The 27,255-nt window shown below is 40.8% G+C and overlaps 1 protein-coding gene across 1 annotated transcript in view; it reads right to left on the bottom strand.

The window, feature by feature from the left end:
• The window catches only part of tead3b (TEA domain family member 3 b), a 93,109-nt gene that overhangs the window by 62,682 nt on the left and 3,172 nt on the right, over nucleotides 1–27,255 (bottom strand). The window contains exon 2 of the mRNA XM_034167518.1: nucleotides 2,740–2,994. Within this exon, the coding sequence (XP_034023409.1) occupies nucleotides 2,740–2,994 (255 nt within the window). The remainder of the gene's footprint in view (nucleotides 1–2,739; nucleotides 2,995–27,255) is intronic.

Genomic DNA, 27,255 nt, shown 5'->3' with positions numbered 1-27,255 from the left:
CGTTCGAGGCAGCTACGAATTTACACATATTGCATACAATTCCTGCTTCATGTGCACTTCATGCGCAATTCAATCACATCCGTACTATGTGTGAAGGGGCCCTACATGGTGATATATGTGCAGGCAAGCAGAGTGTACATCTGTTGTGAAGCAGACTATTGCAGTCTTTATATAGTGCTGGACTTTAGACCTGGTTTTTGGTGGCCTAAGGTGCCAAAGTTTTCTTGTGACGATATCAAAACACCACTTCTGTGCCTGAACGTATTTCGCTTTAAATGTTGTGATTCTGAGGACACAGGCACTTTTTGGAAAAATAGGGCTGTGAACATCTTTCAGTGCTGTGCAGAGATCTAAGACACTGTAGCTTTCGTTGTTTTCTAGAAGATTTCATTCTAAAAGACACAATCAATAATGGGCAAAACTGTTAGACAGTTGTATCTAGTGGTACTGTCATGGATCACAAAACCAACAATTTAAATCGGATCACGGTATTTTTCACAGATCGGATTATTTTTTTAGTTCAAGAAAAAAAAGCCGGCGGGGGGGGGGGGGGGGGGGGGGGGGGGGGCAGTGAGACAAATGTAACTTGGCTTCCCACTTTTACAAAGAATTCAAAGAACAATGAAAAAAGCTGTCCAGTGTTTTAATAACATTTTAAAATACTATTTAATTGTTACTACAGTGTTGCCCGTGGGGATCCATGGCCTCTAGATTGGGTTGTGTTTATAAAATAAAATAAAAGGGTGGTAATAAATTATGCGAAGTTTCTACAATAATCTTAACTGAAAGTTCAGGAAATTAAAAAGAAAGTTTTGCGAGTAATTGTATTTATTATTTGCCACATTTAGTTGATGTCATGTTTTACAACTGGCAAGGTTGCGGTATCTCCTTTGTTCAGAGCTTGTTTGGTTACTAGGGACTGATTGGTGATATCAATATCCATTGTTTTTACCTAATATCCCTAATTTCTCCAAAAATATTAGTCCTATCAACTTTCCATTTTCGCAGCGTTCATCCTTGACCCAAAATACATAAGCATACCAAATGGAAAATGTCAGCTCTCCCCAGTTTCTCCGTGATCGAAGCCACACACACACACACACACACACACACACACACTTTTAACATATAAATAATAAGTTGCAATCTGAACAGTAGTGTATACAAATAGTGTTTGTCAATGTCATAAAAAGTAATTAAAAAATATAAATAAAGTAAAAAGAAACAGACCTACAATCATAACTTCTTTTTCTAAAAAGGAGCATGTCTATAGTGACTGTTGACACGGTAATAATCATCATCATGAACAACAACAATTTCGAAAGTACTTTCGAGGAAATACCACTTGGCAAACATTGGGGGGGTTTTTCTAGAGTTCAATGGACTACCAGCCACTGATCTAAGGATGGTGCAGTGAGATCAGTGTGTTCACATTTCATCCTCTTTTTCCTGACATTTCATAATTATTATTGCTGTGCTTGGACTCCAAAATATGTTAAATTTCTGCACAAGAGCACCTGCAGCATGAGGCGGCAGGGACTGTCTGCTTTTAACGTGCTGCAGTCACATGAATGTGCAGCTTTTGTTCTCTGCTCAGACGTTGACCGACATCTGCATCAAGATTTACACAGTTACTTCTTTTAAAAGAAGTCGTCATGACAATAAAGCTGTCCTTCAGACTATTACTAACCTATTAAAAAACTTTGCAATTAATCCACGGCTCATACGCGTGCCAAACAATGAGGACCTTTCATACAAATGACGGATCAATTATGATTCGTTACACAACAAGCGTCAACACTAACGCTTTACAAACAAATTGAAAAGCTCAATCTAATCTGATGATTGCACTGGCTCACTATAACAGGCACAGGAAAGGAGGGACTCCAAATAATGAAAGACAAATGCATTCCATTTTCTACACCTGGACGTGTGTGTTTCCAATGAAAAGTTGCCAACCTTTCCATCTGGATACAGAGTATTTCAGGACATCAAGACCTCAACACCTGCAATTTAATGAAAGTTGCTCCAGGAAATGGCACAAGCATTGGTGAAGACATGTGGACATTTAAAAGATCCACATGCCAAGGTGAATGCTTTTGTTCCTGCATCTCAATTCATGCTGTGTTAATTATTACTAATTTAAGTCATCCATCCCGGCATCAAACACAACATTTCAACAGGAACCAGCTTCAACCAGTCACCTAAAGGCACAACTCTCTGAGCGATACTGGTGTGGGTAGAACAGCACATGATGTTCTGCGATTAACCCCCCCCCAAAAACAAGACTCAGAGCAGGTTTTGCAACTGACAGATTCAAAGGCAGGGAGGAAGAGAAAACCCCATAAAACAGCGAGCAGAAATCCAGCCTGTAAAAAACACCAAGGTGTAAGTCAATGGAAGAGGAGCTCAGATGCTCTCAGGACAGATTTAACCAGTTTTCAGAGTGCTGGTGCGACTGGAAGAACCTGTCCCTGCGTCCTAGCATCACAAGTACAGACATGTTGTTGATGGAAAGAAAAGCCTTCATTTCTTTGTCAGTGGTGCTGTGACATGAGCACAGGAAAAAGTACTCTTCTCGTTCCTTTCTAAGAGTACTGTGGTGAATCTCGGTATTCATTCAGCCACAAATATCTGCTGAAACAATGGTTTTCTTATTATTTTAAAGTGACTGAACTTCTTTCCATATAATTGTCTTTTGCTGCTCTCTAATGCATGGCTTTTATTCAGTGCACTCACCGTACATCTTGCCTTCATCTGACAGGATGATTTTCCTCCTGCCACAGGGTGGGTAGATGGCAAGGGCTTCCTGGAAACTCTGCTCAATATCTGGGCTCCACACCCCCTCAGCGTCCCCGTCAATGGTCTTGTCCTCATTGTCCCCGTCCAGCCCATCTTCTGGGCTACCGTTGGCACTCCACTCGTTGGACGCAATGGTGGCGGCTCCTCCTGGGCCCGACCGCGAGCCCCAATATCGAATGATTTGTGGGAGATCTGTGTGAAAACAGGACACAGGTCACTGGTTAGAATGTGGCTTCTGAACCCAAGTGATAAACAACATAACTACCATTACAAACCGGTCCAAGGAGAGCTGCATCATATTCAAGAAGACTTGAGGCTGGAATTGCTGCCAAAGGTGCATCAACAAAGTGTTGAGCAAAGGGTGTGAATACTTATATACATGTGATTTCTTAATTTGTTAGTTTTAATAAATTTGCAAAAACTCAAAAAGAATTCATGTCATTATAGGGTGTTGTGAGTAGAATTTTGAGGAGAAAAATGAATTTACTCCATTTAGGAAAAAGGGTGTAACATAACAAAAGGTGAAAAAGGTGAAGCACTGTGAATAGGGCTGAAACAATTAGTCGAGTAATTTGAATAATTCAATTACAAAAAATGATTGAGGAAAATTCTGTGCCTCGAAGCTTCATTTAACGTTGTAGTACATATGCCAGACCTGTGTGTGGCGCTGTAACGTCCCCAGAAAAACACACAGAAGAAGACTAGAGCATGCGCATAGCCTGTGTAAGAGCTAATCAATTTAGAACAAAAGCTGCAGCTCTCCAACACGACATACAGAGTAAATTAAAGCCTTTTAGGAGAAAGAGGTCCATGCTGATCATCTGAAACAGCTTACTGCACGTTTAAAGCAAAGCAGTGTGTTTGTTTTAAAAAAAAACACACCGTTTGGTCCGCTGCCTGTTCTCCGCTCTATGTGAGGAGAGGCTATTTGCGCGGTGGCCGGCTGCTGCCTCTCTCTGCCCAGTGTGAGGAGCTCACACCATCCCCGGCAACACTGACAAAGTCTCTGAAAGAAAGAAGTCCACTCTTTCTTCTGTGTTTTGCTCAGACTCACACTGAGTGTTTCGCTTTTTATTTTTCACTTTTTGGGAAACACACAATGCTTCACAAACACTGTAACTTAAACAAAATAATAAAAAAACTAGAGCCCGGCCGATATTATCGGTCAATATAAGCCCTTTTCAAAGTACTCACTATCGGTACTCAAAGTACTCGCTATCGGCCAAAATTTTGCCGATAGAACGCCGATAATTTAATAAACAGAACAGTTACTGAAATAATGTTTATGTCGGCAATGTAAAATGTCCTTGCACCGTTTGTCCAGTAGATGGAACTCTGACTCCATTCAACTGAGAGCCGCTTTACACCCCTGCTTAAATGTCTTCATCACCGGCCCCTGTAGTTCGCCGTCACACTGCACTGATCGGCTGACAAAAGCATACAAGTAAGTTTATAAGTATCTATATCCTTATCCTGAACCCTGGCAGGGGTGGTGGCCAAGTGGTTAATGCGCTTGGTTTCAGTGCAGAATGTTCCGGTTCAAATCCCACCCCTGCCACATTTATCCTTGTAATGTGGAGTTGCGTCAGGAAGGGCATCCGGTGTAAAAGCTGTGCCAATTCAACATGCAGATCCACCTTGGATTTGCTGTGGCGACCCCGAGTGCAAACAAGGGAGCAGCCGAAGGGACTTACTTTACTATCCTTATCCTGAACCTATATCTAAGTTGCAGCTACAAGAGGTACAGGATCAGATGCATTTCACAACTCTTTTTAAGGATATGTATTTGCTAATTTCACAAAGGTTTAATTCTTGATTGCATTTTTTGAACTTGAAAATTCTTCTCTGTTATAAAGTTAATCAATATGAGGACAAAGCTTCAGCTTTTAGCTCATACCTTTTTTGTTAAGGGTCCAAAAAAGAACATTTTATTCATTTAAAAAAAAATATCGGCTGATTTATCGGCTATCGGCAAATCAGCCGATTTATTGATTATCGGCATTTTTGTCCATCCAAATATCGTTATCGGCATTGGCCACAAAAAATCCATATCGGTCAGGCTCTAAAAAAACAGTGACTGTGAGGCTTGCATGTTCAACCTCTGCATCTGCTGAATCGCACAGAAAAGAGGGATTAAAAAAAAAAAACACAACGTAAAAATCTCATCCCATCCACATCTCATCACCATTTCTGCAAAATGTCAAGACTTTGGCCCGACTGTCTGAGCTCCTGACACCAGGAAAGATATAAAACTTGTAAAGATGTGAAAAAATAATTACCCAGGAAAACAGAAAGGGATAGACTAAATTAGACAATCTGCGTGATGGCGCAGCGACATTGTGCCATTGCTTAGGGAGAGCACTGGACTGTTGATGTTGTTTAAAAACGCAAAAGTACTTTTTATCCGATTACTTGATTATCACCAGAATAATCTATAGAATAATCAATTACTAAAATAATCAATAGCTGTAGCCCTAGCTGTGAATACTTTCCAGATGCACTGTAAAAATATTCTCTGGCCACAAGGCTAGAGCCCTGGGTTTTTAGCCTTTTGATTATGCCGGAGATTGTGAGTTTGCATCCCAAGGGGAGTGAGTTGGAGGAATCACAATCACAACGCAAAGTAAGCAGCTACATTGATTTGTTTGGTGTTTTGAACAACAGAAAAGAAAACAGGCCTGATTTATATATATATATATATATATATATATATATATATATATATATATATACACGAGGGCTGTCAATAAAGTAACGGTCCTTTTAATTTTTTTCAAAAACTATATGGATTTCATTCATATGTTTTTACGTCAGACATGCTTGAACCCTCGTGCGCATGCGTGAGTTTTTCCACGCCTGTCGGTGACGTCATTCGCCTGTGAGCACTCCTTGTGGGAGGAGTCGTCCAGCCCCTCGTCGGAATTCCTTTGTCTGACAAGTTGCTCAGAGACTGGCGCGTTGTTTGATCAAAATTTTTTCTAAACCTGTGAGACACATCGAAGTGGACACGGTTCGAAAAATTAAGCTGGTTTTCAGTGAAAATTTTAACGGCTGATGAGAGATTTTGAGGTGAGACTGTCGCTTTAAGGACTTTTCACGGTGCGAGACGTCGCGCAGCGCTATCAGGCGGCGTCATCAGCCTGTTCAAGCTGAAAACCTCCACATTTCAGGCTCTATTGATCCAGGACGTCGTGAGAGAACAGAGAAGTTTCAGAAGAAGTCGGTTTCAGCATTTTATCCGGATATTCCACTGTTAAAGGAGATTTTTTTAATGAAAGACGTGCGGACGGGTCCGCGCGTCGGGACGCAGCCGCCGCGACGCTCCGCCACAGGAAAAACACCTATGTTGAAAGCCTTAAGGACAAGTTGGAACATGTCCTGCCTGTTAAACAATTTCTCATATACTCACTCCACTGAAAGCCATCAAAAGCCGCATGGATTTTACAAATGGTTATCAACACGGAGGTGTTTTTCCTGTGCCGCCGCACCGCGGCGGCTGCGTCCCGATGCGCGGATCCGTCCGCACTTCTTTCATTAAAAAAATCTCATTTAACAGTGGAATATCCGGATAAAATGCTGAAACCGACTTCTTCTGAAACTTCTCTGTTCTCTCACGACATCCTGGATCAATAGAGCCTGAAATGTGGAGGTTTTCAGCTTGAACAGGCTGATGACGCCGCCTGAGAGCGCTGCGCGACGTCTCGCATCGTGAAAAGTCCTTAAAGCGACAGTCTCACCTCAAAATCTCTCATCAGCCGTTACAATTTTCACTGAAAACCAGCTTAATTTTTCGAACCGTGTCCACTTCAATGTGTCTCACAGGTTTAGAAAAAATTTTGATCAAACAACGCGCCAGTCTCTCAGCAACTTCTCAGACAAAGGAATTCCGACGCGGGGCTGGACGACTCCTCCCACAAGGAGTGCTCACAGGCGAATGACGTCACCGACAGGCGTGGAAAAACTCGCGCATGCGCACAAGGGTTCAAGAATGTCTGATGTAAAAACATATGAATGAAATCCATATAGTTTTTGAAAAAAATAAAAAGGACCATTACTTTATTGACAGCCCTCGTATATATATATATATATATATATATATATATATATATATATATATATATATATAAGTCGCACCAGAGTGTAAGTCACATGACCTCTCAGGCCAGCAAAAACTAAAAAACTATCAACTTACACTCCTGTAATTATACTGGGTTTTTGGATCATATCTCAGCATGTGACCTCCAACACTCACTGGATCGGTTCATAGCCGAGTGTGAAGCGGCGGCTGGAATGAGGATCAGCACCTCTAAATCTGAGGCCATGGTTCTCAGCAGGAAACCGATGGATTGCCTACTCTGGGTAGGGAATGCAGTCCTGCCCCGAGTGAAGGAGTTCAAGTACCTTGTGGTCTTGTTCATGAGTGAGGGGACGATGGAGTGTGAGATTGGCCACAGAATCGGTGCAGCAGGGGCGGTATTCTACCGTACTATTGTGAAGAAAAGGGAGCTGAGCCAAAATGGTCTTTATTCCTACTCTCATCTGTGGTCACGATGGTTTGGTCATGACCCAAAGAACTAGATCGTGGGTACAACTGGCCGAAACGGGCTTCCTCAGGAGGGTGGCTGGTGTCTCTCATAGAGATAGGGTGAGAAGTTCAGTCATCCATGGGGAGCTCGGAGTAGAGCCGCTGCTCCTTTGCCTTGAAAGGAGCCAGCTGAGGTGGTTTGGGCATCTGGTAAGGATGCCTCCTGGGCGCCTCCCTAGGGAGGTGTTCCAGGCACGTCCATTTGGGAGGAGACCACAGGGAAGACACAGGACTAGGTGGAGAGATTATATCTCCACACTGGCCTGGGAACACCTCAGGATCCCTCAGTCAGAGGTGGTTAATCTGGCCGGGAAAAAGGAAGTCTGGGGCCCCCTGCTGGAGCTGTTGCCCCTGCAATCTGATCCCGGATGAGTGTTTGAAGATGAGTGATGAATGAGTGATAGCCATAACCCTGCACTAGTTACCTTCCATTCAGAAGCTAAATATGAGATGTGGACAAATAAATTCTTCAATTTGTTTTTAACGGAGACTGGAGCCATCTCAACTTTAAAAGACAGCGGTTGATGAGTTTAGCAAGTTAAACCTGTAGGTTACAGAGGTTCCATCTGGAGTTGTGTTATGAACTGCAAACACAGAAAAAGCCCAGACAATTGGGGGAAAACTTAATAGCTGCCTGCTGCTGAAGAAATTTGTAGAGTGACACATCGACTGCTTTCCTTTCATTCAGAATTTGGCATGGCCTTTAGGTGCACTTACTGATTTGTTTCAAAAGGAATAGCTTTTTTTGCGTGGGTGTCTTACTTCTCAGTTTAAATTGCAGCTTTATTTGTACAAGAGCTCATATTATCGGACTCCACTGGTGCTGACTGAAGTAGCGTTGTCTGCTTACAAATCTGGAAAATCAATGAACAGGATGGAAGTGAAGATGACTGCAGGCCTTCCTTGTAACCAACAGCCATAGCAGGTATATTTACTGATGACCATCTCCCTTCAACGTAAAGGTCACAATCGTCTATGAAATGGTGACGAGGTGATCATTAGCAACGAAAACCTGCATCTTCTTGGCCTGTCATGGCAGGATATTATCCACCGCTGTCTTAGATGCTGAAGGTGGCTATTGTGATGTTACTGAGGGGCAACTGAGAAGTTTTGAGCCTGACCTTTAAATTCTGAGAAACCAACATTTCTCGTGAAGTTTTGATTCAGTGGGTGCAAAGCTGAGAAATGTTGGTATCTCAGAATGCAAAAGCTGGAGAACCACTTTTTCTGGGTGAGTCTCAAGACTTCTCGATCGCCCCTCATACATGTGGTTTGAGGTCGCATGGTCGGTCATGTGTGCTGCCTGTGTTATTGCATCAACTCGACACTGCCCAAGTATTGAACACTTTGACTCAGAGTGAGAGTAGAACATGCAGCTCAGACCTTCCACCAACAAGCATGCACTGAAAAAAAGAACCAACTTAAAAATTTGTTTCAATTGGTAACACCTGAATGAATTAAGTTTAAGTTTAAATTAAGTTTAGTAAGTAGCTTACTGACCTGAATGAATTAAGTTTTTGAAATTAAATAACAAACTAGCTGTAAGCAACTTAATTTGCTCTACTGGTGGTTGGCTCTCACTGCGGTATTGTATCACTTCCTGTTCCGGAGCACAGCGGTGTTTTGCTGTATCTGTTAGCTGTCTAATCTGCGTAGTTAGATTGAGCTAGTTAACTAGATAACGATTTGTTTCACAGTGTAATCTTCACGTGCCTTAACTAAAGCACTCCCTCTGCTGAATCACCTCTAAATTATTTACACATTATTCACTTTGTGTGTTTTTAGGAATCCGTTAGCTTAGCGCAGCTACTAGCTCTTAGCCGGTATAGCATGGCGGCTTCTCCTGTCTCTCCTGCACTTTTCTGCTCTGGGTGTGAAATGTTTAGTTATTCCTCGGCCTCCTTTAGCAGTAATGGTACTTGTAATAAGTGTAGCTTATTCGTAGCTTTGGAGGCCAGGCTGGGCGAATTGGAGACTCGGCTCCGCACCGTGGAAAATCCTACAGCTAGCCAGGCCCCTGTAGTCGGTGCGGACCAAGGTAGCTTAGCCGCCGTTAGTTTCCCTCTGGCAGATCCCGAGCAGCCGGGAAAGCAGGCCGACTAGGTGACTGTGAGGAAGAAGCGTAGTTCTAAACAGAAGCCCCGTGTACACCGCCAACCCGTTCACATTTCTAACCGTTTTTCCCCACTCAACGTCACACCCGCCGAGGATCAAACTCTGGTTACTGGCGACTCTGTTTTGAGAAATGTGAAGTTAGCGACACCAGCAACCATAGTCAATTGTCTTCCGGGGGCCAGAGCAGGCGACATTGAAGGAAATTTGAAACTGCTGGCTAAGGCTAGGCGTAAATTTGGTAAGATTGTAATTCACGTCGGCAGTAATGACACCCGGTTACGCCAATCGGAGGTCACTAAAATTAACATTGAATCAATGTGTAACTTTGCAAAAACAATGTCAGACTCTGTAGTTTTCTCTGGGCCCCTCCCCAATCGGACCGGGAGTGACATGTTTAGCTGCATGTTCTCCTTGAATTGCTGGCTGTCTGAGTGGTGTCCAAAAAATGAGGTGGGCTTCATAGATAATTGGCAAAGCTTCTGGGGAAAACCTGGTCTTGTTAGGCATCCATCCCACTTTGGATGGAGCAGCTCTCATTTCTAGAAATCTGGCCAATTTTCTTAAATCCTCCAAACCATGACTATCCAGGGTTGGGACCAGGAAGCAGACTTGTAGTCTTACACACCTCTCTGCAGCTTCTCTCCCCCTGCCATCCCCTCATTACCCCATCACCGTAGAGACGGTGCCTGCTCCCAGACCACCAATAACTAGCAAAAATCTATTTAAGCATAAAAATTCAAAAAGAAAAAATAATATAGCACCTTCAACTGCACCACAGACTAAAACAGTTAAATGTGGTCTATTAAACATTAGGTCTCTCTCTTCTAAGTCCCTGTTAGTAAATGATATAATAATTGATCAACATATTGATTTATTCTGCCTTACAGAAACCTGGTTACAGCAGGATGAATATGTTAGTTTAAATGAGTCAACACCCCCGAGTCACACTAAGTGCCAGAATGCTCGTAGCACGGGCCGAGGCGGAGGATTAGCAGCAATCTTCCATTCCAGCTTATTAATTAATCAAAAACACAGACAGAGCTTTAATTCATTTGAAAGCTTGACTCTTAGTCTTGTCCATCCAAATTGGAAGTCCCAAAACCAGTTTTATTTGTTATTATCTATCGTCCACCTGGTCGTTACTGTGAGTTTCTCTGTGAATTTTCAGACCTTTTGTCTGACTTAGTGCTTAGCTCAGATAAGATAATTATAGTGGGCGATTTTAACATCCACACAGATGCTGAGAATGACAGCTTCAACACTGCATTTAATCTATTATTAGACTCAATTGGCTTTTGCTCAAAATGTAAATGAGTCCACCCACCACTTTAATCATATCTTAGATCTTGTTCTGACTTATGGTATGGAAACTGAAGACTTAACAGTATTCCCTGAAAACTCCCTTCTGTCTGATCATTTCTTAATAACATTTACATTTACTCTGGTGGACTACCCAGCAGTGGGGAATAAGTTTCATTACACTAGAAGTCTTTCAGAAAGCGCTGTAACTAGGTTTAAGGATATGATTCCTTCTTTATGTTCTCTAATGCCATATACCAACACAGTGCAGAATAGCTACCTAAACTCTGTAAGGGAGATAGAGTATCTCGTCAATAGTTTTACATCCTCATCGAAGACAACTTTGGATGCTGTAGCTCCTCTGAAAAAGAGAGCCTTAAATCAGAAGTGCCTGACTCCGTGGCCTCAGACAGTGGACTCATCTCTGTGCTTGTTCTGTTAGACCTCAGTGCTGCTTTTGATACTGTTGACCATAAAATTTTATTACAGAGATTAGAGCATGCCATAGGTATTAAAGGCACTGCGCTGCGGTGGTTTGAATCATATTTATCTAATAGATTACAATTTGTTCATGTAAATGGGGAATCGTCTTCACAGACTAAGGTTAATTATGGAGTTCCACAAGGTTCTGTGCTAGGACCAATTTTATTCACTTTATACATGCTTCCCTTAGGCAGTATTATTAGACGGCATTGCTTAAATTTTCATTGTTACGCAGATGATACCCAGCTTTATCTATCCATGAAGCCAGAGGGGACACACCAATTAGCTAAACTGCAGGACTGTCTTACAGACATAAAGACATGGATGACCTCTAATTTCCTGCTTTTAAACTCATAAAACTGAAGTTATTGTACTTGGCCCCACAAATCTTAGAAACATGGTGTCTAACCAGATCCTTACTCTGGATGGCATTACCCTGACCTCTAGTAATACTGTGAGAAATCTTGGAGTCATTTTTGATCAGGATATGTCATTCAATGCGCATATTAAACAAATATGTAGGACTGCTTTTTTGCATTTACGCAATATCTCTAAAATTAGAAAGGTCTTGTCTCAGAGTGATGCTGAAAAACTAATTCATGCATTTATTTCCTCTAGGCTGGACTACTGTAATTCATTATTATCAGGTTGTCCTAAAAGTTCCCTGAAAAGCCTTCAGTTAATTCAAAATGCTGCAGCTAGAGTACTAACGGGGACTAGAAGGAGAGAGCATATCTCACCCATATTGGCCTCTCTTCATTGGCTTCCTGTTAATTCTAGAATAGAATTTAAAATTCTTCTTCTTTTGAATAATCAGGTCCCATCTTATCTTAGGGACCTCATAGTACCATATCACCCCAATAGAGCGCTTCGCTCTCAGACTGCAGGCTTACTTGTAGTTCCTAGGGTTTGTAAGAGTAGAATGGGAGGCAGAGCCTTCAGCTTTCAGGCTCCTCTACTGTGGAACCAGCTCCCAATTCAGATCAGGGAGACAGACACCCTTTCTACTTTTAAGATTAGGCTTAAAACTTTCCTTTTTGCTAAAGCTTATAGTTAGGGCTGGATCAGGTGACCCTGAACCATCCCTTAGTTATGCTGCTATAGACTTAGACTGCTGGGGGGTTCCCATGATGCACTGAGTGTTTCTTTCTCTTTTTGCTCTGTATGCACCACTCTGTATTTAATCATTAGTGATTGATCTCTGCTCCCCTCCACAGCATGTCTTTTTCCTGGTTCTCTCCCTCAGCCCCAACCAGTCCCAGCAGAAGACTGCCCCTCCCTGAGCCTGGTTCTGCTCGAGGTTTCTTCCTGTTAAAAGGGAGTTTTTCCTTCCCACTGTCGCCAAGTGCTTGCTCACAGGGGGTCGTTTTGACCGTTGGGGTTTTTACGTAATTATTGTATGGCCTTGCCTTACAATATAAAGCGCCTTGGGGCAACCGTTTGTTGTGATTTGGCGCTATATAAATAAAATTGATTGATTGTCATTTCAAAGAACTTAATTCACTCAGTTGGTACCAAGCAAAACAATTCAATAAAGTTGGATCAACATTTGTCTTTTTTCAGTGTGACAACTGTCCTTCCTTGTCCATTTGGACATAATATTCATTGCTAAGGCCCCCTTCACACATAACATGACATTGGGCAAAAGACACAGAAACCCAAAGAAAATCCGTGAACAAAAAAACAAAACAAAATGGGGAATCACAAAATATTCCACCTGTTGTCGGGAGGGAGACATGGTCAGACAGGCATGCACAATACCGCGGCGATGATTTTGTGCACCCTCGTGTTCGCGTGCATGAAGACAGTGCGAGCATGTGGAAAGTCACACACACAGCACTGGAGCAAAAAAAAAAAAAAAAAAAAAAAACACCACAATTTCTAATACTCAATTCTTGTTATAAAGAGCAGAATTAGCGTCTACCTAGACGTACACCGGGAAGTAGTGAAATGATGTGGATTACTGTTCTCCCTTTTATGTTTTACATGAATTACCTGATGTGCTCGTCTCATGAAGACATCAGCCGGGCTCTTGTTTCATGAAGAGCCAGCTCCCATGTCATGAACTCATCAGCACAGCATGGTGTGTCAAGCACAGTGATCCGCTGGTGACCGCATTGCACATGTGATATGGGTTTTAATTACAACAATGTGAGGAAATCCCGCAGATACACGCACCTCGCGGGGCGTCCCGTGAGGTGATTTTCTGCATGGCACGATATTCACCACCTTTGCGGAGCGCTGACACGATGGTCAGCTGAAGTGATATGTGTTTTATTTATTCCCACATGAGGACAGCAAGCTGATGTCAACGCCTCATGATAAAGTTATGCGAGGTCATATTCTACAACACTACAGGTGTCCTCCGGCTGTGACTTGCAAGCACAGATATCTGAACAGCTGCCAGTCACTGGAACCCCCCCCCCCCTTTGTCTGTGACATCGCTAGCTCACAGAAAAAAAGACACTCTCTGTTCCTTTATTCTGTGATTTTTATTTTCAGTATGTATTATTATTTTTTTATCCTGCATCTGTCTGATGTCTGTGTTTTTAATTTACCACCTTGCATACACGGTCAGGTCCAGCTGACAGCCGGCGGTCAGCTGACAGGCGCTGTATGTCCACAGCAAAGCGTAAGAGCAATGCGATCACACATGAATGAGTTCACGCCTTTACCCTTTTTGTTTTATTTAATCTCCACTCTTTCTGTCAGTCACGTAAACTACAATGTATGTGATGGAAGTGACATCAGCCTGCCCAGCCGGCTCATTAATTTCAAACCGTACTTTGCGTTCAGACGCTGGCCGGTACTCGTGTGATCGTGTCTATATGAAATTATCAGCATGTCAAGAGGACGTGAGCGCCCGCCCACACATGTGCTTTGCGTGTTCACCAGCTGAGTTGCAGTCCACAGCAGTCAGCTGTCCCAACAGTGCACTGCGCTGAACAGCGATCGGACTCCGGGACACTCAGCCACAGCTGACAATGTTGGATTCATGGTGTGTGTGAGTGGGGGGGAGGGGGGGTGGCTACACACTCCACAAGCCATGTGTGCTGGGGGGGGGGGGGGGGGGGGGGGAGACAATGACAGTGACACACTCCACAAGCCATTTGTATGTGTGTGTGTGGGGGGGAGGGGGTTTCGGCATAGTCACACCCATGTGTTGCTAAGTTACCCCACACTTGGGTTGCACTTAGACAATTTTCACAGACACCTCAAATGTGGTCGCCTGTTCTCTACTCTCGTGCCAGGAGTGTGAATAGCCTCTCCATTTCTTTGTGTCCAGTGAGCGATGTTGGATGGTCGTGTGTGACACCTGGATTTTAGCCGACACCTGCCGAGAGGGGGGTACAATGGGCACTCACAGGGCACTCGCTGTCTTTCAACCGCTGGTCTGTGCGAATAGTTGTGGAGACAGCTGTACGTGGTGTTTGAGGCAGCTCCAATTTTTCACGAGTGGCATGCAATACCTCCTTCATGCGCTAGTTGCTTCAATCATGTTATGTGTGAAGGGGGGTATGTAATTTGCACCAAGATGACACAAATTAGGGTCATTCTGTGTCAAATCAATGAAGAATCTGCTGACATCTCTCTGTAATTTGTAAATCTTTGTGGGATGATTGGGATAAAATAGTAACACCCAGAACTCAATATTGTAGCTCATGTCTTCTTAATTAGTGAGATACCAACTAACAAATTTTCTCAGTGTTTGTGAGACCATAAGATTACTTTCTCAGGAATATGAAGAAATGTTCAAGTTCCAAGAGTGTGCTAATTAGGTGAAATATTGTTAGCGTTTCTCCCTAGTTAAGAGGACATAAACAAAAATATGGAACTCATGAATCCCAGTCATTCCTCAAAGATTTAGAAAATTTCGAGCGATGTCAGCAGATTCTCCGTGATTTGACACAGAATGACCTACTAGTATTTAATCTTGGAATTATTCATAAAATTTAAAAGAAAAGCGTGACAGACAAAACTGGACTAAGTGCTATCTTTGCAGAAAAAGAAAGACATCTTGCATTTTCAATGCACATAATCCAATATATCATATGCTTTAAGGCCCTGTCACACCTTGACGATTTAGTCTGCGTATGCCGACCATATTAAAAACACTGGCATACGCTGTCGTACGCCAAATAAATTAATGCAGCTGTCACACCTTGATGATTATCCAGCGTATACCGACAGCCCCGTTTCCACCCAGTGGTTCGGGTCGGTATTGCACGGTGCGGTGCAGTCCAATATATCATATGCTTTAAGGCCCTGTCACACCTTGACGATTTAGTCTGCATATGCCGACCATATTAAAAACACTGGCATATGCTGTCGTACGCCAAATAAATTAATGCAGCTGTCACACCTTGACGATTATCCAGCGTATACCAACAGCCCCGTTTCCACCCAGTGGTTCGGGTCGGTATTGTGCGGTGCAGGTCAGAAACAGAGTAATTTCTTATCTTGGTAGACCATTTTCATTGTGTACAGAATGCTGATGAGTGAACTAGCTGTGGTAAACGCTGCCGTGAATGAATGAAGTGCTGTCTCTTTAAATGTTTAAAGCATTGTTGATTTCTGATCAGGTCTGCTGATCAGACCTGATCAGGTCACCACAGACCTGAATAATGAAACGTTGTGATGATTTAAACTTTTAAAGTGCCAGTGATGCTGTGTGATCTGTCGGCGTGGTGATCACCGACAGTGACGGCGTTTTAAATGTTTAAACAGCGCATTAATCAGGCGTGACCACACCTGATCAAACAGGTCATCTGATGATCACACCGACAGCGATGGCGCTTTAAAAGTTTAAAGAGTCGCAGCACCTCGTTCGGCACTGATCACACTTCATTGATCAGGCTGTCTGATGATCACGCCACAGTGACAGTGCTTTAAAAGTTTAAATCATCACAGCAGTTCTGTGTGATCAGAGTGCAACACCGGCATGAGAAACGCACCTGGAGCAGAAAAACCACAGAGGGACTTGCTTTAAAATGCTACGTTTCCAGCCACAAATTAAAGTATTTACAGATGTCATTTTCAAAAATCAGGAGCTTTATGTGGATTCATGTCCAACTGTGATGGTGAACTGGACTGAAATGAACAGGTCAGATTTATTCCGTGTGTGAATGAAACAGTCGTTCTGTATAAGGACACCAGCTTTCAGCCAATCAGTGGCCAGTATTAATGGACATATTTATACTTATGAGTAAATTACAAGAAATGTGTGCCAACAATCACATAAGTTCCATAAGTCCATAAGTGCTGGACGTATGAGTCACACACTGGCACTCGTTGAAAATTTTCAGCATGCCCAAAATTTTTTATGGAGCTCATCTTATTAGGACGTACATCAGCAAGCTTCGGCGTGTTTCAATACATTCAACTTGCTCTTAACTTATTAAAAACCTACCCTGAACATATTGGACTTATGCCAGTGTTTTTAATACGACTGGCACACGCTGGCTAAATCGTCAAGGTGTGACAGGGCCTTAACAGAACATATTTGTATATTTTTACCATAATGTTGGACATTCTGCTGAGTATATACAACCCCTGGCAAAAATTATGGAATCACCGGCCTCGGAGGATGTTCATTCAGTTGTTTAATTTTGTAGAAAAAAAGCAGATCACAGACATGACACAAAACTAAAGTCATTTCAAATGGCAACTTTCTGGCTTTAAGAAACACTATAAGAAATCAGGAAAAAAGTTGTGGCAGTCAGTAACGGTTACTTTTTTAGACCAAGCAGAGGGAAAAAAATATGGAATCACTCAATTCTGAGGAAAAAATTATGGAATCATGAAAAACAAAAGAATGCTCCAACACATCATTAGTATTTTGTTGCACCACCTCTGGCTTTTATAACAGCTTGCAGTCTCTGAGGCATGGACTTAATGAGTGACAAACAGTACTCTTTATCAATCTGGCTCCAACTTTCTCTGATTGCTGTTGCCAGATCAGCTTTGCAGGTTGGAGCCTCGTCATGGACCATTTTCTTCAACTTCCACCAAAGATTTTCAATTGGATTAAGATCCGGACTATTTGCAGGCCATGACATTGACCCTATGTGTCTTTTTGGAATGACACATTCAAGGAATGTTTTCACAGTTTTTGCTCTATGGCAAGATGCATTATCATCTTGAAAAATGATTTCATCATCCCCAAACATCCTTTCAATTGATGGGATAAGAAAAGTGTCCAAAATATCAACGTAAACATGTGCATTTATTGATGATGTAATGACAGCCATCTCCCCAGTGCCTTTACCCGACATGCAGCCCCATATCATCAGTGACTGTGGAAATTTACACGTTCTCTTCAGGCAGTCATCTTTATAAATCTCATTGGAACGGCACCAAACAAAAATTCCAGCATCATCATCTTGCCCAATGCAGATTCGAGATTCATCACTGAATATGACTTTCATCCAGTCATCCACAGTCCACGATTGCTTTTCCTTAGCCCATTGTAACCTTGTTTTTTTCTGTTTAGGTGTTAATGATGGCTTTCGTTTAGCTTTTCTGTGTGTAAATCCCATTTCCTTTAGGAGGTTTCTTACAGTTTGGTCACAGACGTTGACTCCAGTTTCCTCCCATTCATTCCTCATTTGTTTTGTTATGCATTTTCGATTTTTGAGACATACTGCTTTAAGTTTTCTGTCTTGCCGCTTTGATGTCTTCCTTGGTCTACCAGTATGTTTGCCTTTAACAACCTTCCCATGTTGTTTGTATTTGGTCCAGAGTTTAGACACAGCTGACTGTGAACAACCAACATCTTTTGCAACACTGCATGATGATTTACCCTCTTTTACGAGTTTTATAATCCTCTCCTTTGTTTCAATTGACATCTCTCATGTTGGAGCCATGATTCATGTCAGTCCACTTGGTGCAACAGCTCTCCAAGGTGTGATCACTCCTTTTTAGATGCAGACTAACGAGCAGATCTGATTTGATGCAGGTGTTAGTTTTGGGGATGAAAATTTACAGGGTGATTCCATAATTTATTCCTCAGAATTGAGTGAGTCCATATTTTTTTCCCTCTGCTTGGTCTAAAAAAGTAACCGTTACTGACTGCCACAATTATTTTTCCTGATTTCTTATAGTGTTTCTTAAAGCCAGAAAGTTGCCATTTGAAATGACTTTAGTTTTGTGTCATGTCTGTGATCTTCTTTTTTCTACAAAATTAAACAACTCAATGAACATCCTCCGAGGACGGTGATTCCATAATTATTACCAGGGGTTGTATTTAAGAAGGGAAAAGCCAAATGCAGAAAATATAAACCTTCAAAAATAAGGCAAGTTTTAACCATTTGCAATTGTGTAGGGTACAATTACTGTTTTTTCACCAGGTAATTTTGTTTTGCAATCAAAATGATTGATTAATCCGGTACATATCTCTATCATTATTCATGTATCAATGTCAGAACAGCAAATAAATAATAAATAAATAAATAAATAAATAAAATACATGAAAGCTCTGGGACATATTCAAATTACTTGTTTGGTCCAACATACACTCCACTAGAAATAACACTTCAAAGGCGAAAAGAGCAGGAAATCATCATTAATCATTCATTTTCTTTTCCCACTTACTCCATTTAAGGGTCGGGGGGTGCTGGAACCTATCCCAGGGTTCTAGCTAGCGCAAACTTGCGTTACGGCCTGTAACGCTATAATTTTGGACCGTTATGCTTATTTTCAATACAGTGTCTGTAATCAACCGTTTCTGCAGTGCGACTCCAGTTTGAAGCGTGAATCAAACCAATGCTTTGATTCAATGGCTCGTGGCTCTTTGATTCACTGTCTTCAGAAGCAGTAAGTCCGCTTCTTAACCCCTCTGAAAGCCATTAAAATATCATGAGTCACTTTTGTGTGGATTAAAGTCACTAACTGGGACTCTTGTCTTGTTGCAGTCAACAAACGAGAATCGTCCCGTTCCTTTTGCACAGCTCTAAATGCTGCGCGGCTCTGCTGAAATAAAATGACACCTCTTACAAACGTTGCAATACAGACAAGAAACTACAATCGACTAAAACGTTTTTTTTCCCCTCACAAAATGAGATGTCCTGCGTTCTTTATAAACCTGACATGGAGCGCAGCTGCAAGAGCTGCAGCTCATAGGTATGGAAAGATATTCATGCCAATAATAATGTCTGAAAGGAAATGCTTTAGACAAAAACTAACAGATTTTATTTCTGTTTATGTCCAGAGATCAAGGATCCACCATGTAGAGTTTATTATGTCCAGAGTTTAAGGACCCAGTAACCAATTTCATATTTATTTACTTTAAGCCTCAATAAAATGTTGTTCAATTTCAACTTAATCAGCTTATAAAGTGCCAAATTACAACAAAAGCCGTCTCAAGGTGCCTCACACAGAACAGTTCAACATAAAAAAAAATTAAATAAATAAATAAAAATAAAAAATTCAAATACCTAATTAAAAACAGAAGTAAAAGAATAAAACTTAAAAAAAAATAAAAAATACTCATAAGAAAGAGAATAAAAATAGGTTTTAAGTCTTGACTTAAAAATGTCCAGACTCACTGAGGGCCATGTACTGGCTAACCCAGAATGAGATTGCCCACTCAACAAACCTCCCCAGCCTTCTGGACATGATGAAGGGACGTGGGCTGTCGTACCTGGCTTTTCCCCTTTGGGTACCCCTAGAATGGCCAATTTTTAGCTTGAATTTTCAAAAGCTTCCCCCCTTACGAACCCCCTCCCCCTGCCCCCCCTTGGTCGCTTCGCTCCCTCGACATTACCACTACGCTAAAATTTTATCCTAGCTAGAACCCTGTTATCCCATCAGTCAAACAGCAAGAGGCGGGTTACACCCTGGACAGGTCGACAGTCTATCGCAAGGCCACATATAGACAGACAAACACAACCGCACACCAATGGTCAATTTAAAGTTTCCAATTCACCAAACTGGCATGGCTGGAAGAGGGAGGAACTCAGAGCACCCGGAGGGAATTCAAGTGAACACAGAGAGAACATGCAAAGGCCCAGATGGGAAGCAATCCCAGGACCTTCTTACTCTGAGGGAACAGTGTCATTATCTATGCCACTGTGCGCCAGAAAATCCTATTTCAGAAAATGGAACCAATCAACGGTCTTTTTTCTTCATAAATAGTAACCCACAATGCCCAGTAGGGGTTCTACAGCCTGGGCTGTAGAACCCAGACAAAAGTCATACACATTTACAACTTGTAAATATATAACAAATACCAGACTCTTAGTAACATCTATTGTTGTGTTATTCATGTGTGCAGCAACAATGCAGTGTGGGAGCCTAAACATATTTCATCGCTCTTTGCTGAGGTTTGGATTTTATATCCAACTTTCATCATACATCCGAGGCCTGTTTCCATACAAGTTGACTTCTTACATGACTTCCTTATGTTTTATGGCATGATTCAACTCACATGCATATATAAATTAGGGCATGATGTCTGCAGAATAAATAAGATACAGAACAGCACAGATTTATTGCAGCAGGGTTTAATTTTGATTTAGGTAGTCCTAGAACCCCCTTTTTTGAATCAATAAATAAGATCCTTGCAGTGTGCATTCACTACAAAGGTTTTCCGCTGTTGACTTGTATGAGGATTATGCAAAACATTCAGGGATCTAGTTAATGACAGAACATCATTCATCTATCAGTTACTTTTGCTTTCTCAACACTTTTCTTTATTGCAGTCATTACACCTTTATGAATAAACAATGCATGCTGTAATTATTACTGTCATTTCCTAGATTTTAGGTCTCTAAAATGGCCAAATGAATTCAAGATATTCCATAAACCAAAGTTTAAAGACCTCACTAATCAGTCCTACCCTCAAAGAATTCTTGTGGTCTGGAAACTGTGTCCCAATGTGGTCAACTTATGGCTGACTGCAGGCAAAGATCTTAAGTAGTTTTCAAGCTGCGTTTTTAGCATTGTGTTGTGTCTGAAATCAAGGTCGATGAGGTAACCAAGAGCCTGCCATGATTCTAGTGTTCTTACTTGAACACTTCTGCAGCAGGTGACCTCAAAAAATTTAAATTACTAATTAAAATGATAAGATTTTATGGCTATAAATAAAGTGCATTCATATAGCGCTTTTCCATCTGCATCAGATGCTCAAAGCGCTTTACACAGCAATGTGTCACATTCACCCCGATGAATGAATGAATGAATGAATTTATTCGGTGGCGCACATACACACATACTTAACGACAACAAAGAAAAAAGAAATCTCATAAAACAAAACTCAGCCATTTTCCAGTTTTGTGCGGCCGAAGGGGTGTCGGCTGAAGCAAAAGCTTATAAACACTCACCCCTTTTACCATTTGCTATATACACATATATCATCAGTTGATTTCAAAATACTCTATGAAACAAATTTGCAACTAATAATAATAGTAATACTAATAATAATAGTGATGATAAGATTAACCACAATAATAACAATAGCAATACCAAACAATTTACATACACAATATAGCAGCACAAACTCATCTTACATCAGACACATCTAGAGAGCATAATTTCTTTATACTGATATTTAAACTGATTAATATTTGGACATCTCTTGGGTTCCTCCATCAGCCACAAATGGAGACACAGAAACCTTTCCTGGTTGTCAAGGCACCAGCAATTTTAAAATAATACAAGCCCCTTAGGTTATATTTTCCCTCTCTGTGAACAATTCTTGAATTCTAAAGGGCAATTGCTTGTTTTTTCACTTTATACATTAATTGAACAGTCTTAAATGCAACCACATCATGGAGTTTTAATATTTTAGATTTAATGAACCATGGATTGGTGTGGTCTCGATAACCTGCATTGTGGATTGTTCTTAATGCTCTTTTTTGAAGAATGAATAATGGTTGCAGTGTAGTTTTTTAAATATGAGCTTTCCAATTAATTCTTTCATTAATTTTTAATTTCAATTCAATTCAATTTATTTTCATTTATATAGCGCCAAATCACAACAGAGTTGCCTCAAGGCGCTTCACGCAAGTAAGGTCTAACCTTACTAACCCCCAGAGCAACAGTTGCAACAATTAATAATGATCCCATACAGTTCCATCTTTTGAAATATGTTGTGATCAATTGTGTCAAAAGCCTTTCTTAGGTCATATTAGGTCGTATTACTAGGCTGTACTAGTACAGTGCAGTACAGCTCTTACTACTGTAAGAGCTGTACTGCACTTTTAAGACAACTGAGCCACAGAAACTCTGCTCTCTCACAAATTGTTTGGCCAAAATTAAGGAATGGCTCACTGAGAACAGTCTGCAGTTAAATTCCAATAAGACTGAGACTCTGATTGTAGCACCAGATAGTGCTGTACCTGGAATTAAGCAGCATCTCGGTAGCCTAAGCTGCATGGTCAAAGCAGCCTGCGTAACCTGGGTGTAATTTTGGATGGAGGGATGTCTTTGGAGCAGCACACAAATTACCTGGTTAAGAACTGTTTTTTCCAAATTCGGAACATCTCTAAGCTCCGTAAGATGGTGACTTTAAAAGAGCTTGAGATGATTGTTCATGCGTTCGTCTCATCGCGTTTGGATTATTGTAAAAGTCCTGCTTACCCGCACCCGCAGGAGGGACCATATTACTCATATTCTTAATACTTTGCATTGGCTGCCTGTCTCCTACAGGATTCATTACAAAATCCTGGTATTGACTTTTAGAGCTCTACATGGACAGGCACCGGGAGTACATCAGGGACCTGATCCAGCCTTATGCTTCCTCCAGGAGCCTCAGGTCATCCAATCAGAACCTGTTGATGGTTCCTCGGACCCGTTTTAAAACTCACGGGGACAGATCTTTTAAAGTGGTGGCGCCTAGCCTCTGGAATGAGCTTCCCTGTGCCCTTCGTTCTCTGGATTGTATAGATACTTTTAGAAGGCAACTAAAGACGCATTTCTTTAAGTTAGCTTTTTAGCCTAATATTGTATTTTATTGTTTTCGTATGTTATTTTTAGATTATTTTTGTATGCCATGTGCAGCGCTTTGTGACCCTGGTCTGTGAAAGGCGCTTTATAAATAAAGCTTACTTATTTACTTACTTACTATTTCCCTTTGGTCCACAATGTGAGGCTGCTGCCATGCACGGGCACCCACTACACACTTGCAGCAACTAGGGGATTAAGGACCTTAATTGCCCAAGGGCCCTTAGTGATTTTCCATTCAGGCTTGAACCAGGATTTGAACCGAGGCTCCTCTGGTCTCAAGCCCAATGCTTTAACCACTAGATCATTACCTCCCCTGTCCATCACCTCCTCTACATTACCTCCCGCTATTAATTTAATTTAAATTTTTAATTTATTCAATTTATAACACGCCAATTCAGAACAGCGTGGCCTCACACAAAACACTTCAAGAACGATGTAAAGCAAAATTAAAAGATCAAAAGCAAAAGTCAAACTTCACAAAAGCACAATTAAAAAGTAAAAAGTTAAAAGAATTAAAAAAGATGCCAGCATAACATTCCAACTATAGGTAAGACTGATTAAAAAGATGTGTCTTAGTCTGTTCTTAAAAGTCTCCACAGAATCTGAATGTCTTACTGAAGCTGGGAGACCATTCCACAAAACAGGGGCAAGGTATGAAAAGGCTCTCTGTCCTCTCTGTCAGGTTTTGTCAAAAGATTCTCTGCAGGTGGTGGAAAAGCTACATGTAACTTCAACCACACCTGCTCCTAATTTCTAATCATGCATCCTGTACCCACCAACCATCCAGCAGGTGGCAGTGTTCAGCATGTTTTTACTGATCAGATTAACCAAATTTGAAATTATTTTAAACTTACTGTATGCCCTTTTAATTTCAGATAAGATTACAACATTTTGATTTTTTCTGAATCATCATGTTAAATACCTGGAGAGAATGGACTCATTCACTCACTATTTTATGGAGTACATGCTTTGGAAAAAAAAAAAATCCTTTTTCTCCATCTGTTAATATTGTGAAACACAGCTATTCATCCAAAATATAAAATTATTTTTTAAAAATTCTAAAACTAATGTCCAGACACTTTAAAGTTATATCAAATCATCACAGAATCACAAACTCCTAGAGGTAGGGGATCAGTGATGTTTGTCTTCCTATTCCATCATCAAATATGAGGAATTATGAGGGATCAAAAAGACAAGCCATGTCATTTTGTCAATGTTTTCTCCCACATACCACAGTGCATTTACCATACAGGTGCCAACACTCTCATATAAGAGTTTCAGCCAGCAGCTAATTTTAGAAGTGAATGTCCTGCTTTATGTGGACCCTTTGCAACAGGGTCACAGTGTCACAACGCAAGACTGAAAGTGAGCTCTCATCAGCAGCTTAAGGGATCCATCTCAGTCCCGAACAGATCACGCCACCAGATCCGTCCCAGTGATTACGGTTCCTCCAGCATTTTATGCACTAACAAGCCAGAAATTAGAGCATGAATTTATTATATTTAGCAAAATGTCAGCAACTATACTACCAAAGAAACAGAGAAATTTAGACTGTTATAAGTACATGTTATTTATTATTATTAGTTGTTCTATTAGTTTCTTTATGACATTAGGCTCAATTATGTTTATGGGGGGGGGTTAACTGCACTTTCTTAAATATAAATAAATTAGGGCTGGGCAACGTTAACACACTAACGTTGCGTTAATTATTGAGATCATTATCGCCGACAATTTTGTTCCTCCCCTTAACACTGCGTTTTTGTTTTTTTGTTTTTTTTTAGCCTTTTATGACTGTTGCTCGTTGCCTTTTATTTTGAAAGCGTCAGTCGGGGGCGAGCTTATGCTGCTGCTTCCTGCTGATAGCTGAGTTCACACAGAAAACGACACGAGGATCGAGAAAAGTACAGGCTATGCAATGCACAACAAAACAAAATGCAGAAAGACGCCGAACTTTTGAATGGACATTTTCGGTACAAAGTTCTACAGGATCAGGCCTGGATCCAGACCGGTTTGGACCGATGCAGCTGCATCGGTCAAATTTTTTTTGCGCATCGTTCGTCATCGGTAAAAAAAAAAAAAAAAAATCTTGAATAATCTCGAATAGCTGAACGTGTCCCCGCGGTGAACACAGCTTTTCGGTGGTTTTCATGTCAACCTATAGTCCGTAAATTATACGGATTTTTCCGAGTTTCAGAGTCATACGGATGTACAAATAAAGTCGGATATTCAGGGTTTGGTCTGTAATAAACTATTTCTGCAGCGCGGCTCCACTTTGAAACCATGAACCATTGAAGCAATGCTTCAATCCAGTAGCTCGTTGGTTCTTTGATTCACTGCTCTTCAGAAACGGCAAGCCGCTTCTTAACCCCTCGCAAAGCCATTAAAATATCGTCAGTCACTTTTGTGTGGATTAAAGTCACTAACTGGGACTCTTGTTTTGTTGCTGTCAAGAAACGAGAATCGTCCTCCGTTCCGTTCACACAGCTCAAAACGCTGCGCGCTGAGACAGAGTCCGGTCGGAATTAATAACTTCAAAATGAATTGCCGCTTTAAATAAAATGACACCTCTTTCCAATGTAATACAGACAAGAAACTACAATCGACTAAAATGTTTTTTTTTTCCTCCCAAAATGAAACGTGCTGTGTTTTCTTTTCAAATTACATCCTGAAGTGAAGCACAGCAGCTGTAAGCTCAGCTCAGATATATGGAAACACATTCATGCCAATGTCTGAAAGGAAATGCTTTTGACAAAAACTACAGATTTTGTTTATTCCTTTTTATGTCCAGAGATCAAGGACTCGTCCTGTAGAGTTCATTATGTACAAAGTTTAAGGATCCAGTGACCAAATTCATATTTATTTACTTTAAGACTCAATAAAATGTTCAATTTCAATTCAATTGAATCGGCTTATAAAGTGCCAAATCACAACAAAATCTAAATATACTAAAACAAATACATCACAATTGTACACATATCAAATTGTGGTATGTGTACAATTGTGACGTATTTGTTTTAGTACATTTAGTCATGGACATGAATATTGTTATTTTGATATGAAACAGGATAACAAATGACCTGCCAGTGGTTTTATATTTGATTTCATTAGTGTGTTTCAGTTGAAATTTACGTTTTCAAATTTATGCAATGTTCATTTACATTTTCAAATAAAACTGTGCTTTTAAGTGGCTTTTGAATTCATTTTTGGGTTTCACATATACCATGCGATTAATCATGATTAAAACACAGAAAGTCACAGAAAGTCATTGAGTTAATGCGATTAAGATTTTTTATGTTTGCCCACCCCTAAATAAATATAAAATCATTGCATTGCTTATTTTTGACTCACCAGCAGTTCAAAGCAACATAATTAATTACAGATGAAGGTATTCATTTGAGAAAAAGACCAAATGTTCATATTTTAGAAGCTGGAAAAAAATGTGTCAAAATAGTTTGCAATGATATTTCTTTCTGGTGTTTATTAAACTTTCTCAGTTAATGTTAATTTTTAAATAACTGCTTTATTTATGGCATTTTATTAAATTATCGTCTTTTATTGTATTTTGATTAGAGAAGCACATTGTATATCCGTATATATTATTATCATTATTGACAAAGCTGGAGAGGCGAGACTGAGATAGTTTGGACATGAGCAGAGAAAGGACCCGGGGTATATAGGGAGAAGGATGCTGAGGATGGAGCCACCAAGCAGGAGGAGAAGAGGGAGGACATGCAGGTGGTTGGTGTGACAGATGAAGATGGAGAGGACAGGGTGAGACTGAAATAGATCAATCAGGCAATTGGAAATGTTTGGTATATTTTTTTTCCTTTATTTTTTATGTAAATTTCTTGCTTATGTTTAATTTTTAAAATGCTGTGTTTGATGTATATCACTTTATTATGTTACTGTCATTTGATGTGGGAAGCAGTGTGCTTGGTAAATGCTGTACAAATCAGTTATTATTCAGTGTTTCCCCGGCAATATTATCAGCCTCACAGATGGGGGGGGTGGGGGGGTGAAATGCT

The sequence above is a fragment of the Thalassophryne amazonica genome, chromosome 3 (assembly GCF_902500255.1).
Source record: "Thalassophryne amazonica chromosome 3, fThaAma1.1, whole genome shotgun sequence".
Classification (NCBI taxonomy): Eukaryota; Metazoa; Chordata; class Actinopteri; order Batrachoidiformes; family Batrachoididae; genus Thalassophryne; species Thalassophryne amazonica.
Note: the sequence above shows the minus strand (reverse complement) of the source record. Positions and strands in the feature narration are given on the sequence as shown.